The sequence below is a fragment of the Thermobia domestica genome, chromosome 10 (assembly GCF_964235325.1).
Source record: "Thermobia domestica chromosome 10, izTheDome1.hap1.1, whole genome shotgun sequence".
Taxonomy (NCBI): Eukaryota; Metazoa; Arthropoda; class Insecta; order Zygentoma; family Lepismatidae; genus Thermobia; species Thermobia domestica.
This window is the reverse complement of record NC_137463.1, coordinates 80,108,371-80,126,747: the sequence shown is the minus strand read 5'-3', so window position 1 is coordinate 80,126,747 and position 18,377 is coordinate 80,108,371. Positions and strand designations below refer to the sequence as shown.

Genomic DNA, 18,377 nt, shown 5'->3' with positions numbered 1-18,377 from the left:
GCAATGGCGAGAGGTGGAATTTTTGTCTAGTCATCGTAATATTCGCCAAATGTCACGGGTAAATGGTCTTTCAGTGGGAGGAATAAGAGAGTAGTATTTCTCTATGATAAGTAGCAAGGCCTTTGAACTTTAAAACCTGAGTGAAATACCATGTACTAAAACCTCCACGCAACGTTGACATTTCATTTTCTTCCAGTTTACCTGTCCATAGCGTGGACTTAAGGTGAAACTAATCTAATTTGGCCCAGTGTTCTTAGTCGCCACCGCAGCAATCGCTACGGAAAATTAAAAATATGTTGTCCGGGAACGTAGTCGCGAAGATAAATGCCGACAGTGAACATATTTGGATTACTTCATACAGATAAACTTATCATATGTTATTTATTAGCTAATTAATTCAAAGTAAAACAATAACATACAATTACTATTAAAATAATATGACTGTGAATTTTATGAAATTTTATATTGCTTTCGATTATTCATGAACATAATAAAACATGAAACACACAAGATTAATATCATGTCTAACGAAGTAAGTATTGCAGTAAGTAGCAGGTAATTTACAACAGTAATTTATATATATAAATATGGCTAAATAGGACAGATTGTGGGCTTATTGCACGCAGTAGCATTTTTCTTCATTTAATGTGCTTAGATTTAGCTATAGTATGTTAACGTATATTTGCACAGTAGCGTAGGATATTAAGTATATAGTAATGCTAGATGCTTCACGTAGTTTATGTACAATTAGTAGTAAATATAGTATCTTCTGCGAATATTATATATTTGTAACCACATTTGTTATGTCTCATCTTCGTTTCAGGTATCCCATCCTCAACATACTATGCTGTTTAACCACGACTTGTAAGTATTCTTTTTATTTATTTACCATTTATATCCTTTCTTTTATTTATATTCTATTATTTTACTTTTATCAACTCATTTATTATTATCAATTGTATTTTATATATCTTCGCCGTACTTAATTACATATATGTATATATTCCTTTATTTATTTATTTATTTATATCTCGCCGTATCCTTTTATTAATTCAATTTCTTAATGTCGTGTTACAGGTTAACGCAGCTAACTCAGGTGATACGCTGAAGTAAGAATGGTGTAACTACAGAAGACAGAAGTAAGAAGTCGACAGAAATGTACATAAGAAGCAGATATATTGATTATTATCGCTCTAATGCGTATTTAGATTGCAATTTCTACGTGCATATTATAGTAATCAAACAACAGAAATTAGCTAAATTTGTATGCCACAATCTTTGTCAGTGCCATCTTTTTAACTGCAGTAAGAATCAAATAAATGTAAATAAGTAACAGAATTGAACGAGGTATTCAGTCACAGCAAATTTAGTTGATCTGTTGATCGAGATGAGTATATATAATTTACCTCATTTTACGAGTGGATAGCAGATAAGAGGAGGGAATGAAGATTCCACTCCCCGAACCGGTGACTCCTTTAATGATACATCATTTTTGTTACCATCATTTCACTAGATATATAAATAAGAATGAGTAGCATTTACAATACCTTGAAGTCGATTTTACTTTATAAAGCTGTCTAATCTTTAGCCCTCTGAATATACATAAACAATAGTAGATAGTCTTAATGGCAAAATAAATCTAAATTCCTCAGAAGTTTTGATTAAATTCTTACGTTGACTTTTCTTTTAAATTCAGTAACTAGGTGATTTATATTTTCGATGCTATATTATTTTTTTCTTCTTCTTCTTATGTCGCAATTTATTTCCATAGCGCCATTCGCTTTTGCAGTTCATGAAATCTTAATAAATAATGAAAAGAATATTGAAATAATAACATATAAACATTGAATAAATTGAATAAAAATAAAGAATTAACATTTTAGTAAGATACATTATATTGTAGAAAATTTTAGTTGTAGTGTAGGCAATGATGGATCACTACAACTTTGCCCGCCGTCGCAAATAAAATTTTATTTGCAATAAAATTTTATCACTGAATATATAACGGTAAGTATTTATAAGTCCATATCATCATCAGTCTCAGTATTTGGTACTTCATCATTAAAAAGATTGTTCACTTCATTAATAGTAAGATGCTGCGAAGATATATCCTCAGATTTAGGAGGATAACGACTAAGTGTATCAGCGACAAAATTTTCCTTTCCCGACACATGTTCAAATTTTAAATCATACCTCTGTAACTTAAGTACCATTCTTGTGGTTCGGGAATCAAGATTCTTTAACGAGAACGCGTAAGTCGCAGCATGGTTATCACAATGAATAATAGTGGTTCTTCCTAAAATATAAGGTGAAAATCGTTCGCACAGGAATAAGATAGACAGTAGTTCAAGCTGGAATATAGACATTGAAAATTCGTGCAGCTTTAGTCTCCTACTGGCATACGCGAGTACTGTTACTTCATCTTGTCCTTCAGGATATTGACATAAATAGCCGGCAAGATTCTCTTTGCAGGCGTCGCTGAATATGTGGAACGGCAAGGAAAAATTTGGTTGTCCTAGTACAGGAGTAGTAGTAGCTAGCTTTACAAAATTTCCTTTACAGATCTAATATCTCGTTACGTGGTACAAAATCAATCCATGGTATATGTAGATAAGTTAACATCCAATGAACAACCATTAACAGCAAACAGATAAACGATAATGAACAATTAATAACTCATTTCGAGAAACGTTCTTGTTGTTTTGATAATTGGTAAACAAGAAAACACCGTAAACTGGTCTGCATTTTTCCAGGTAATGTGTCGACCTATCTTCTTTCTCTTTCGTTTACGATGCATCAACCTTAATTTGTCTTTATTCACTCGTTCTTTTCTCAACTCGCACTCCAAACCATCTTCCAATTTCTGTCTTTCCGTCTCAGTAGGTAAGCAAACTTTCTTTTTCTTTCTTTTACGCATTCCTGTCTTTCGGATTTTATCCTCATCTTTTCTACGTAGTTTCTTTACTTGATCATTAGGTAAGTAGCTTTTCCTTTTCTTTCTTTTACGCATTTCTATCTGTCGGATTTTATCCTCATTTTTCTTCCGTACTTTCTTCACTTGATCACATCGTTTCATCTTGACTGGTAACACACTTCTTGTGATATAGCACCTCGCACTTTTTGTTTTCCATCTCTTCTTCTTCCTGTGTGATAGCAACCATAGCCAGGTCATTGTCTTAATACTATTACATTTCCTCTCTATATATTTCTTTCTTGTTCTATACGAGGACTTTCTTTCTTTGTTTTCTTTTAGGTTATTTCTTGTTTTCCGGTTCATCGTTAGACATGATATTAATCTTGTGTGTTTCATGTTTTATTATGTTCATGAATAATCGAAAGCAATATAAAATTTCATAAAATTCACAGTCATATTATTTTAATAGTAATTGTATGTTATTGTTTTACTTTGAATTAATTAGCTAATAAATAACATATGATAAGTTTATCTGTATGAAGTAATCCAAATATGTTCACTGTCGGCATTTATCTTCGCGACTACGTTCCCGGACAACATATTTTTAATTTTCCGTAGCGATTGCTGCGGTGGCGACTAAGAACACTGGGCCAAATTAGATTAGTTTCACCTTAAGTCCACGCTATGGACAGGTAAACTGGAAGAAAATGAAATGTCAACGTTGCGTGGAGGTTTTAGTACAAAATGGCGACGACCAGCCAGGATGAAGTTGAAGCCAATTGGGGAAAGATACTTCGAAATTATTATAAAGTGTCAAGTTTAAGTTCCACCATTTTGTTTAGAAGAAACCGAATGGTAAAATCAAGAGAAAACAGGAATAATGAACTGAAATAAGGAAAACTTTCGATGCAATTTCCATAGAAATTGTATTTATGAGAATACGGGTTCACACGTTCCTGACCGCACCGGATTAAACTTAAAAGATAGAAATCGCAATTTCTGTATATTGTTTAGCTGTTTAGAGTTACGAAAAAGATAAAGTACATGAACAAGAATAGAATGACACTCTGTAAGTAAGAAATTTCGAAGAAACACCATGGCTGCCGAAGATTATATGTGGATTGTGAATGTAGGATAACATATTATGTTATTGTGTTGGGAGCGAATAAAATAATAGTAAATTTAACTTGTGTTAATAAACTTTAAAAAATCAACCTTTGGTTTATTTATATTATTGTGTACGTCGAGTGGTAGGCATTGAGGATGAAGGAAGATGAAACTCTCCGAATCAATTTAATGAAAATATAATGTCCAGAACTGAAGTACACACATTTAAGTGTAAGTGCTGTAATGAAAGTGTTGTGCTGACTGAGAAAGCGGCCAAACGAAAGACTGAAATAAGTGAAAAAATAATTGCTTGTGACGTGTGCAACGGATGGTTCCATTTCAGGTGTATGGGACTAGAAGACGAACAGTACGCGTACTTGAGTGGGAAGAATGTAAGATGGCTGTGTCCGAAATGTGAAGAGAAAGATTTTCCAAGCCCAAGTGACACTCAAAACGTGACAGAGGATGAAGAAGGAGAAGTGTATGTCGACATTGAAGATGGAGACGAAAGTAAATTGAACAAAGTGCCTGAAACTCTGGCACAGGTGACGGAAACAGAACCTAAGCAGATGATGGAAGTAGAACCTCATGGTAATGGAAAGCAAATGGAAGAAGCATTGGAAACTGAAAATGAGACAGATCGACGGAATCCTGAAGAGGAAATTAGTATATTGATGGAGAGTGTGACCAATGAAGGAACCCAGAGTGAAATAGGTGGACATATAGGTAATATTGGAAATAATAAGAATGCCGAATTAACAAACGCAAGTGGAACTACTGAGACGGCAACTAACAATAATAATGGCACCGAAAAAGAAATGGGTGGTAACAATGGAGGAATATCAAATGATATGATCCAGATGATAGTAAAACAAATAGCTCAACTAGAGTTAAACATGAATAAAAACATGGATAACATGAATCAAGACATGAAAAGAATTTCCAGTGATATTACGACGTTAGAAGCTTCGACAAATTGATTGGTGGGATTATTGTGGGAGTCAATACCGTGGCTGTTGTCCAATACAATGGAAATGATTAAATATTATCTTGAATTCATTCTGTAACAATGTAACAAGTTGCCTTGTGTGAATGATAAAGGTTAATGGGTCTGAGTAATTTTAAAGTCGTAATCGGTAAGCTGAAGAATCGCTCCTTGACACAACCGTCCTGTTCATATTCACAACCTCAAGACGGTTGATAATTGCGACTTACTTTTAACATTTGATATTTCACCTTATCTAATTGTAACATTTGATTTTTGAATTTCTATATAAATTGTTTCACTCACGATATCAATTACATGGATTATATAATCTGGATATCAATAGTTGTCTCTATAAATACAAATGCAGCTTCAAAATGTTCTAATACTGGGCCCCACCGTTTAAACGGCTGTGTCATGGAATCAAACTTCTTATTTGCCAAGGAAACGTATTACATCAACTAAGCGTTTTAATACTTTTTTCATAATCTTTTAACTGTCAGTAGAGTTGTTAGCTTTTTAATGTGTTATTCACGCCCTCGCTTACCTTTTGTTTTCCAAAATTGTATGTTCTAGAATGCATTGAAGATGATTTTCTGATTTTTCAGTAGCTTTGGCCGATATTTCAATTGCAGTTAAATTACAGAATCCTGAATATTTTCAGTTTTTGAAAACGAAAGGCAAGACCAACCACACAGATCTGATAAACATTTACTTCGACAAAGCTAATTGTGAAATTCATACTTGAGAACTGTAAAATGCTTAGTATAGGATCTAATTCTTTCAGTAGCTCCAGCTATCAAACTTGCCAATATGAACTGTCATAAGTTTTTCTTGAAATGTGAGAGAACTAAAAGTCTTTTGTTTTGACTAATCTGCGATATCTTGTTCCTTCTTCCCCATCATAATGATGTTTTTATTACTGTTAATGACAGTTGTTTAATATACTTACTGTAACACACATAATTACATCGTTAACTATCAGCAAATATTAATGTAAACAACATACCTGTTATCAAAATTGAGATTTCAACCAAAGGCATGTCACTATATTACTCATTTGTATTAAAAGCCATCTTTCTCGTGGCGTAATTGAGCAGTACCATCAAACGCTACCGAACAAAGCCGAGAAAACGTATATTTGTTTGACTCAGATGATTTAGACCGTTTAGCATCATTGCAGTTAAATTGGAAAACAATGAATGAGAAGGTATACATGGGATGGGATTTTATTTCAATGCACTTAACATAGCAATTCGCTTGCATATTTCTGTATGTCTCTTGACTAATTTCACAGAAAAATGCGTACATTCTGATAGTTTTTTCTTAAGTTCTTCCCTAAAAATCTTTAAAAATACAATAATGCTGTGATCTTGTTTTGTCATCGCCGCATTTCCCGATGATCGGAGGCCTTGCACGGAAATCATATTGGTTGCTATAGCTAGAGAGAAGATTTAGCCGTTACGTCTAAAGATTAGATGTAAAAAATATGTATCTCCATTCAACAGTATAAAGCTATTCTTTTATGTTTTAGGTTTAACAGATAACAAAACTCAAGCAGCAATACTTCGCAGAGTGGAAACCTTACCTGAGGAAGAGCAGACAGTAATAATGACAAAATTCCGTGGTGCTGAAACAAATAATGTGCGTGAGCAGAACGAATTTCTTATGATGCTTCTCCGGGCACATTGTGAAAGTAAACAACAAAGGCACATCCATGACACGGTAGAAAACAGGTAAGAATATAATTTGAACAACTTGTATGAATATCTCCTTCTTAATCCAGACTTTTAAATGTAAAAAATTATTATAACATGTATAAGTAGTATATGTTCGAAGTACATGTGTGAATACTTCCTTTAGTCATATCAGACCACGCTGTAGCAAGGATCTGATTAGTGTTTTAGTAATTGAATACTCATTTACATTTTTCCTTTTCGCTATGTGCTCTTCAGCTCTTATCACTTTAACTTATATTAGCTGCAACTAATAACTCATATATGGTATACTTTCTCGTGCTATTCATCAAATAATCATAGTGACTAACTTTTTTTATTTTTTTATTTCAAATCCTTGTGATGCTTCTTCGTATAAAATGATAAGATAATCCTGTGTGGTCTATATATTGTGGTTTAAATTAATTTTGTTGTTCTTACTACAGTGTTTTCAGAATTAAAAGCGTTATGGATTTCAACGGAGAGTCGCATCAGCATGAAATAATTTGTAAAACGATCCTTAAACTTCAAATTTTACCGACGATGTACAGCTGGGACGTCAAACCTCCAACTATGCTCCATTGACGTCCAAACATTCTTTCAGCAGTATCCGGATCCCAAACTTTAGGTTAAGAATCTTTATCTTGAGTAATTATTAAGTTTTCTCTTTTAGATCATAGGCTTTGAAAGTTTTTCAGAGTATCCTTTTGTTATAACATTCACCCATAAGCAGAAGTCATAGAGCGGAAAATCTGGACACCTTGCAGATCATAAAATAGATTCCCTGCTACCAACTGATCCCTCATTCAGATAATATGACATCTAAAAAGCGAAGTGTGATTTTGTTTTCGTTTTTCTTCAGTAAATGGAATTATGTATGTTTGATGTTACCCTTCAAGTAAAACATTATCTGGATGAACACTGATAAAAAATGAAGGTCGCAGGAGACTTATTTCTTGGCCCGCATGGTTTCCAGATTTCACACTGACTTCTGGTTATGGGTGAATGTTAAACAAAAGTGTATGCTGAAACACTTGCATGATTTAAAAGGAAAAGTTCTTATGGTTTATCGGAACGCGCTAAATGAAGCTCGTGAATATACAATGTTTGGATTATAAGAGTGGTTGGATGTCAACATACCATTTGACAGCTGACGGTGACAGCTGTCGACGAAAGTTTGATGAATATTTGATTTCATGTTGATGCAGCTCTCATTTTGGAGTTCATGACTCTTGAAAACTGATGGGAATTTGAAAACATTCTTTATAGTAGCTTACTTAGGTAGTCTAAAAATATTGAGCCTTTTGCGTACGAGATGAGGTTTATGTTACAAATCTCAGAATATATGAGTCGCACGGGTCAGACCTAGCGTTATGTAATAGCTGAAGGTAGTAGATGTGCAAGAAGTGATGGAATTCTTAGAATCAGACGTAAGTTATTGCGTCATTAAAATGAGTGAATTTTCTACAAAACTGTGCCACATTTTACAATTTTATTTCAGTAAAGGCGCAAATGCTGCACAGGCCCGCGAAGAAATTTGTACTGTTCATGGGTAAGATAAGTCACCAAAGGCAGCAGCCGAAAGATGGTTCAATTGCATCCGGAAGGTAGTCAGAAAGGTATCGTATACCACACTGACAACGCCGACCATATACATCTTTAACGACCCGTCAGAAGCTAAGAGAACTTGGCTGAAAGATTTTAATGAATCCGTTGTATATCCTGGACCTGGCACCCGTCAAATTATTTTTTGTTTCGGTTTCTGCAGAACTCCCTGAATGGTGTTATAGTTGTTTTAAAAGAGGCCTATTGAAACCACATATCATAGTTTTTTGACCAGAAATCAGAGCGATGACATTATGGTGTTACCGGAAAAATGGCAAAGGGCCATGGAACAAAATGCTACATATGGGTTTTATAATGTTATTTGCTAATCACAACAAATGTATTCTCAATTTTGACCTCTAAATGCTCAATACTTTTTAGACAACCTGATACATAGCTTGATTTTATTCAAACCTATATTTTAATCATTATTACACTATACTATGCGTAAAATTTGATATGACACATTAAGGTTTCTTACGAGTAACTTGTCATTTTGCATCTAAAATCTTATCTAAGAACTTCAGCGCTAAGCATGAAGGAAGTGACTTATATTCCCAAACAAAAAGTTCACTTAAAATTGAATAAAATATAAATTTTAGCGATGAATTAAATAATGCACTAATATAATGGTACTTTCGTTTGTTGATGACAAAGTTGGTGTGTTTCGCCAGAAGTATTTTCATTGTGTTTGCAAGATAGTTAAGTGAGGAAATTACGTCAGGTAGTGCATCATTTTTTTTTTCTGTACTATTTGCTGTAATTAGAAGAAATACATTATGGAAGACAAGTTACTGGTAATCTTAAACATTTATTAATATTACTTACAAACAGAAATGAAATCCATGGAAATATAGTTAAGAAAAAGATAACAGAACTCGATATACTAAAAAGTCTGTTTGTATGTTACGAAATTGTTCACAAGATACGCTCTTTTCTTATTACTTTAGTTTTTTTCAATAATCAGTTTTCCTCTCAAGATCTTAATAAAAAATCTTAAATATTTTATTGAATTTTTTAGTAAGTTTTTAATATTGTTATAAACAAACGTGTTTAAAAGTCAGTTCCCTTTGATAAGTATAGACTTTGAACATTCTTAAGAACATTTGAATTAATGACTAGTTTCAACAAAGCGTTATGTAACTTATGTAGATACTGTTTTAAAACCATTCGTCAATTTATTCAGAAGATTGTAATAAAAGTAAACATATGAGAGAGAATCTATAATACAGTGTGGGGCAGAGCACTTTGCTTATTTAGAAAGTCAATTAAAATACAGTAATTCAGATTTATATTTAGTTCTTTGAACAGCATCAAGTACAGCATTTAAATTTTATGTTTACACAGTTTTAAAAATGATATTAGGCAGATGGCGTCCATTATTCTCAAAACACTGCGTTAATCGAACTCGGAAGTTTCGTTCAAATCTTTTCAGCATATCGACGGGTATGTTGGCGACAGCTTGACGAACGTTGTTCTTCAGGTGATCAAGGGTCTAGGACAATCATTGTAAACAAGTGATTTTAAAAATTAAAATGGAATTAAATCTTTGAGTTTTACGTCCCACGGTTATGCCGGTTAGGCTAAAGGAGATGGTGATGATGAGTGATGAATGAAATAGTGGAATGAAGAAAGTGGGGAGAAACGGGAGAACCCCGAGAAAACCCACGCACACGGTGTTCGTCCACCACAACAAGTGATTTTAGATAGCTCCATAAAAAATAGTCGCAGGGGGCTAAATGAGGTGACCGTGCTGCATTTTCTGGAGCAACAAAACCGCGTGCAACATAGCCAATCTGTACGGATGAAATTTTAGTTTTTCATGAAGGATTCACCTGACAGAATGAGCAGACAACCCAACAGCAGCTGCATGTTTGCGAGAAGAACGCCGAGGGGATCGCAAAACAGAAAACCTTACCATGTCAATGTTTTGGAATGACCTTGCTGGTTGTGGAAGCCCAGCCGTTTTCTTCACATCTGATGTTGTCTACGCATGAAACAATCAAATTCCGGCCAGGAACACGACCACGGGGCGCGATATTGAAATGGGTACGGAATGCACGTTGTTTGACAATGATTGAGCGACAGTTAGAAAAGTATGACTCAACAGCAAACGCGCACTAAACCTTCATCCACTCCATAATGCTAACTAAACCAAGCGGAGCTACAACTTTACGCCTGCCTTCTGGGTGTGCCTACTCCATCCTCCTCGGAGCAACCATAGCTTTAGCGTGCCAAATTTAAATAAGCACGTTACTCTGCCCCACCCTGTACTTTCGAATGAAACTGGACTATAACCGACATTAAAATTCTTTCGGTTTAACATCTTGTTAAAATATCTTATATCTATCGTAATATCTTAGTAAAACTGCAAAGACACGATATTTGAGATACTGAAATCACTGGGACAAAGTAGGAAGCTTCTTAAAAGTTGAAACAATATATATCAATTGATGAAGAGTAAACCCTTTCTAGCTACTACCTTCTCAATTTGATTATGTAACAGGGTATTATGTTATTTTTAGTTTGCTTGTGAATCTTCCAGCAATCAAGTTATCACAGTTGAACTACAATTATTTTTAAAACATAGTTATCTAAATGTTAATAAAGAAATCATGACAGTGTTTTAAAATTAGATATATTAGTGTTTTTACATTGAATAAAATGTATAATTTTTAATACAGTAAAATACACTAAATATTATTTTCCATTTTAACGCATATGCACAGCCGTATTTATATCCACGGTAACAGATTAAAGAACACGACTAATTTTTAAAAACAGAGAAGGATATATGGATAGCTTTATTAATGCTGTGATATGTTCTTAATAAATTTATTTCGTAAAAGTGATACCAATTACTTTCGGTTTAAGCTTTAAGCTTTCGCTTTTCGTGTAGTTTGAATATTCACTGGGGATCACGTTTAAGGTCGTTATTTTAAAAGCTGATTGTAAATTGTCCAGAAAAAAGAATGAATGATTAACGTGAAAATACAAAGCGATAGCTAGTGTCATAAGATGAATCAGGAAACTAGTAACAAATAATAAGTGGTTACACGGACACGCAAACATTTGACCTACGTCAAGATTAGAATATGTGGTTAAATTTTGTCATATAATACGTATGGGGACTACGTATAATGTACTTCCTCTTTTAGATGTAGTTCCCTTTAGGTAGACATCACTTTGGAAAAGAAACTTGTGTTAATAAGAAAAGGAAGAACGATGAATTTTTGTATGTCCAGGCCGAGAAAAGCTTAAATACGACCCTGCGCATATGTGTTGTGATTACGAAAGAACTGAATTACTAAACTTAAAATTACCTCCGAAAATTAAATAATGATGTATTTCTTTTATCTACAAGCCACGTGTCTTCTGACTCTGTAAAAAATTGCAACTTAGTTTCAACGAGACATGTTTCGAGTGTCCATAAAGCAGACTTGGTAGAAATGGTTTCTGTCGAAGGTGGTGTCGGAGATTTGGAAGTGACTTTAGCAAAGGCAACTGTAGAAGTAACCCAAGGGTAAAGGTTGCATTCTTCTCAACGCATGGTGCAGAATTTGAGCAATAATAGTTCTGCTAACTGCCACTCCAAGTAATTTAATAATACCAAAATCCTTTTCCTTAATATTGATATTGTTATAATCAGGCCAGGAGTTTAATGTAAAGTGTGTTTTGGGGAGTGTTACCCTTCAGCGATTTTACTTTAGTATACTTGAGAGATGTGCTTGGCAAGGAAACTATCACAACAATCTCTATTCACAAACGCGTCTCGATGCAGTTAGACGATGCGATGAAATCAGATTAATGTGCATCAGTGTAAACAAGTATAGCATTTTCGACGAGCCTAGGTAAAATATATTAGCTAGCATCCCACAGAAATTTCCAGATTTCCATTCATTAATATAATTACAAATGTCTGTACTTTTCCCCTGCAACAATAAGTTACAAAAGAAAAAATAATAAGAAATGGAAAAAAAAAAAAAAAATACTTCCAGAAAATAAAATAGTTAAAATTTCCTATTTTCTCCTTGTATAGCACACTGATATGCATATTTCAATATCACTGCTCTGTAAATTTAAGGAAGGGGAAAAACTGTACGCCGCTGCATTCGTATAAAATATTCCGTAGTTTTGATAATTGGCTTAAAATGATTTGACAGCTTCAAAATTTGCTTTGATTAAATAAATATTTTTTTTTTTTTAAAAAAATAAGCATGCTGTGCTGTTGATGATTGCAAAACCTGATATGAAGTTTTGAAAGTCATTAACTGAAATCTCAGTTTTGTCTTGTGAAAGAATGCATCCCACCTTCCGAGCTGTGTGTGATTTATTTGCCAGTATTTTAACAGGTTTTTGGAGCCTCTTTTGTTTGCTTTACCATATAAATTATTTTTCTTTGTAACTACGAATCAGCCATGTTTCTTCTAGTTAATATTTTACCTTTCAGTTTGGCCGTCAGAATTGTTTGTTCTGTTGAGTTCTTTTAACAGCTTTATACTGCAGTATATTATTCATAGTTGCAATAGCTACAAACAAGTGATTTATCGATTACTTTATATGCTGTTACTAAAGTATGATTACATAATTATGTTATTGTTTGCTCCAAGTGAATTTAAGAATTCCTAAACATCAGGTTGGAAATTTTTATTCACATTCGAACCCGTTCCGCAATTCTGCTATGTATTAGGGCTGCTGGATTACCAAGGATGTCAGTAGATAGTATATAAAGCAATATAATAAAAATATTTGTCCTAAACATAGTGGAAGTTCTGTCCGATTATTTGTTGGGTGAAACTAAAACAAAAATACCAATATAATTTTACTTTGATTTAAAGGTAATTTAGTCTATTCCTGTAATAAATAAAAAGAGTAACGTAGATTTAAATTTTATTCTTCGTACATCTTGACTGATGAGGATATGAAAACTGCCAGACATATTTACCTAATAGAGTAATATTTATTTTAAGTTGAAATTCTACCTAAGGTATAAGGGAAACGAAATATAAGACATTTAGATGGTTACCATGAAATTCATATATATTGTCATCAGCATCACCCCTGTATTTTTATTTTTCTTTAAATGATTCTGCGATAAGTTCATGCCCCTTCATAACTAAGTGGCTGACATGCGTTGTTCCGGGTTAGATTCCTGGTGGAGGTGCTTACGTTGAATAGTAGTGTGGATTCCATTTTAAACAGTGGACCTTGCCTTATATAACTTCGATGCTGAAGGGAGATGTAAAGCTTTAACCAATCAACAACTTTAGGATAAATAAACGTACTTGAATTTGGTGTACGTAACCTGGAGAAAACCATATTCTATAAATGATCTGTACCTCCCAAAAGTATGTACTCAAATCCTCCCTTGAGGGCCCGACTCCAGTGCTGGAGACGTGAGTTTGATTCATGTGTTCTGGTTTCGCGTTCAGCTCTAGAGCCGCATCTTTGTGCTGAAAAAAAAATATGTTAAATTCCAAATCAACTATGATGGTCTAGTGGCTAGCGCGCATACCTTTTTTGCATGAGGTTTGACATTTCATGCCCAGTTAGAAAATGATTAAATGTACTACGGTGGTTCAGGCCCCTCTTTTAAACTGTAGGCCTCGTCCTGTATAACCTTGCTTCTGACAGAGGGTGTAAATACAAGTAAAGTAGTCAATCAACTCAAAGTAACCAACATCATTAAAGAGTCTTTTTCAATAATTTCCATGTTATTGACCCGAAAAATTACATGGGAAGCGTATGTAAAAACATGATTCGTCACTGGCGCGGGCTCCCTGATTCGACCCCAGCTTGCGTCAAGTGGTCTTTGTAGTTGACAAACATCATGTGCGTGTGTTTTCTCCCGTTTCTTTCTACTTTTTCGTTCTCCCATTCATTCGCTCTCATCACTACCGTCTTCTTTAGCCTAAGGATATTACCGTGGAACGCAAAACTGAAAGATTTTACTTCATTTTCTGCTTGAGAACAATTACGGTTGACATGTTTGCTAAGTTCATGTTGTTTTTGTATTGTAAGTGTTTTATTGTAGAAAATAAGCAAATACATTATCGTAGATGGCTCAAAAATATAACTAGCTATGCCTTATGAGTGAAAATATATTCCGACAGACCACTTTTGTCTTAAGGGCTAAATACAGATGTTACTAAACTTAAAGGTTAGACGTGTTAATTTCATTTCCTTTTCTATGTGTTTCTTTTAATACATAGTTACTCCTATAATATAAATATTTCATCTGTTAGTCAATATAACTGTTTTCCAACTGAAGATTTATAATTTAAGGAAGTTTTTTTCACACGTTAGTTAATTACCACTTTTTATTGCTGGAACTGCAAGAGACATGCACTTATTATTTCATATGGGATTCGAATCACTTTTGCATCCACTGGGTATTACATCCGTGTCTCCTGCACAAGACCAAGAAATTACATTAGCTCATAATTAGTATTGAATCGTTCAAATATGCTTATTTGAATATAAATTATTTAAAATGTGGACACACAAATCCCTTTGCCCAGTATATTAATCTTTACTAGGTGATAAAATTAAAAAAGAAGCTTTTTGTGTTATTTTTCGTGCTTCGTAGCTTATTCAAATGAGAGGAAAATAATCATAACTGGAACACTGCGCCTTAATACTACAGCTCACCTTTAATATAAAAGGTCCTTAGTTCGATCCCAGGTCATGTGAGTTCGTCGTGGATAGTATATTGCTAGTAGAATGTCTTGATGTTCTCCCGTTTCTTTGTCACCCTGCTTTCTAGTAATTCTTTCATCATTCATTTCATATACTGTATATCATTCAGCACCTTGCAAGGTGTTATCTCAAGACCATCCAAAGATTTCATTTAATTTTCATATAATTACAGAATGACCTTCTTAATGAGAGCTTTTAAATTTATTCCAGTCAGTAATACCACTGTTTTAATGATGAGTTTGCTGTTAGAAATAATTGAAAGTAAAATTTGTGCCTACTATACATTAAAATAGCGTCCTATAACTTCGAAGTTAATGAAAAATGCAACAATAAGATGTTCATAGATACTTTAGCGTTAATAACACTGTTTTCTAATTTTTAGCTAATTTTGTTCTGTGAAACTAAATGAACTACATGAAAATAAAATCAATTGAAGAAAATTGTACTAGCTAAAAATTGAAAAGCAATAATTTCAGTTTAAATCTATGACACAAGAAAACCACAGAAAAATCATTTTATATTTCGTCTTAATATGTAAGTTTTATACTATTTCATTTTTATTATCTGATAAAGTACATACTGAATAAAATAGTGAGCGTTTATGTACGCAACATGGGAACCATTTTAGTGAAGTATGGTACTTGGGGCGTTCAAAAACGATTGGCACTACAATTAATTTGTTTTCACAGGAACTATTTATTGAACAAACGATTACAGTTTATTTTAGAGGTATTCCCTGGCAATGTCTATGCACCTTTGCCATCGTTCTGGAAACTTCCTTATTTGTGTAGCAAACCATTCTTTGGGGTATCTCTCTCAGTGATGTGCCGTAAACTATTGTTTTACGTCTACGCGATTGTCTACTGTAATCTATACGTAATCTACATTACACCTTTTCCCGTGTAGACTATGTAGACAACCACTATCAAATGTAAGGAACAATTTCGTTGCTCGTTTGTTCATATTTCTTCATTCAGTTGTTTTGCTTCGGTGCAGCGAAAGATTAGGGAAACGACTAACATTTAAAAAGTAGAGGAAATTATCTAATCTGTATGTTTACTCTGCTCTGCACATACCACTTCCTTAGATTTTCCACTTCGAGCACTGCTTTTATAATGAAATTTACAAAACTAATTCTCACCTGTCGGTTTTCAGTCTTGAATCTGCTGTATTTGCCAATTTTTTTTTTGCATATTTTACAAAATGCATAATATTTGTCATTTTCATTCATCAAGAGGAAACTAAGTCAGGGGTGTAGCCAGCAGGTTCGTGTAGGGGGGGCCCGTCGTTTTTGAGGGGGGGGCAGCTACCATGTACAAAGCCAAAAAAAATTGTTGCTGCTAGTGTTTTTGAGGTCTGAAAGAAAGGAAAATTTTGGTTTTCTTCTGGAAAATAAAACACTATTTTAGCTTATTATTATTATTATTATTATTATTATTATTATTATTATTCATAAATTATATTCAAGATAGTTTTTATTAGTCTATGCTTAATCAAGAACTACTGCCCGGGACCAAACGCTATACTTTTGTGCATAACTATAAAGGTAACCAAGAAAGTTCTGTCCCTTTTCGTGGAAGTCTGTATTCAATTGGACCTCACACCGTGAGTTGAATGCGAGTGGAGATAAGGCGAACGCCAGTTGTTGGTGTGGGTATATCCAACATACTACCTGGTTGTGGAAATTCAGACACACCGTGAACTTGCGTAAAGACAGAGGGAACATGGAACATCCATAGAGCGTCATAAGAGCATGTATGCTAAACGAGTTCAAATGGAGGTCAAACGTCGCTGTAGCGGGACAGAAGATATGCCAGGCCTTTGGTGAGGGTGTCGTGACGACGTGGACATTGCAGCGATGGTTTAACAAGTTTAAGGACGATGACGAAACACCCGAAAAACCACGTGCCAGAAGACCAACACATGTACAAAGAGGAACTGGGACTACAATTCAGTGTGTGGAGAAACCATTCGGCAGCACATTCATCAACTTGTGAAGCACTACAAGTTGGGTCAATGGGTCTCACATATTTTGACTCCGGGCCAGAAGGCAACGCGGCAGTCGCCTGTGTTTATTTACTGTTTCTGGACAGGGCGTTGACATGTGATAAAAAGTGTGTCCTATACGAAGCTCCACGGCGCCGTCATCATTGGTTAGCATCCCATGAACCGATTTCAAAACAGCCGAAACCAGCACTGTACCAGAATAAGGTCCTTCTGTGTGTTTGATGCATCGTGCATCGGGAACTGCTACCAGCTGGTCAGAGTATCAATGCAACTGTGTAGTGTCAGCAGTTGAGCTGTGCTCAACAAAAACTCAAAACTCTGGAGCCATCGCTTCTGAATTGCACATGAGTCCTTGTTTACGGGACAACGCTAAGTCCCACGTGGCTAAGATGACTCAGGACACCATTTTCCGCCTTGGATGGGAAACAATATTACAACTACTATATTCCCCGGGTATTGCACCGTCCGATTATCACCTGTTCCATTCTTTGAACAATCACCTTAGAGGACGCCAGTTCAAAACCCTAGTAAAAGTCCAAAATTCACCTAATACTTTGTTCGTTTCACGGCCCACCAAGTTCTACCGCGATGGATTCCATGGCCTTCCAGAACGTTTTCAGAAGGTCGTCGATGCTGATGGGGACTATTTTTGATCTTCCAGGTTAGGTGACATATCAATGTTCGAAGGTGGTGGGTGAAAAAGCAACAAAACTTTTCTTGGTTACCTTTAAATTTAAGTCCTTGTATACAGAACCTATCTACACAAGATTGATTTTCTTTGAAATTTCACTTAATTTCTTTACGGTTTCCTGACAAAAATATTTATTATTCGTGACTAAAAAAGCATAATTATTTTATTACACTGAGTAGAAATAAAAGAGAGAGGGAATAAAATCCAAATTGAATAAAAGCATTGTTTCTCGCCACATTTTCCATCCTCTATGTCTTTTAAAACACTTGTTAAAGCATATAGAAATATACTGTACTTACAAATCAGTTTAATACCCTTGTTTTATGGCTGTATTTGTAGTACCTTGTTAAAACGTTTGTCTTCAAACTGTCAAATATAAATCGCAGTAAATTGTGTAATCTGCTGTCACAAAAAAAAAGTATCCTATTTTTCGATCGGTATAAGGAAGAGATACTATACTATTTTTCGATCGGTATGGAAAAACAATATTTCTCCACACTATTTTACCATTTATTAATTGTCAATAAACTTTGTTACTTTTAAATGAATGAAGCGAGATAATTTTACTATGATGTTTTAAAAGCTGGTCATTTGGGGGGGCCAGGAAACCATTTGGGGGGGCCCGGCCCCGATGGGCCCCCCCTTGGCTACACC

General features: G+C 34.5%; 1 protein-coding gene across 1 annotated transcript in view; it reads left to right on the top strand.

Moving 5' to 3' along the window:
• Positions 1 to 18,377, top strand: part of plx (PTB_TBC1D1_like and TBC domain-containing protein plx) — a gene marked incomplete in the record, with an annotated part of 324,926 nt that overhangs the window by 249,257 nt on the left and 57,292 nt on the right. The window contains 1 exon segment of the mRNA XM_081728163.1: positions 6,541 to 6,742. Coding sequence (XP_081584289.1) covers positions 6,541 to 6,742 — 202 coding nt within the window.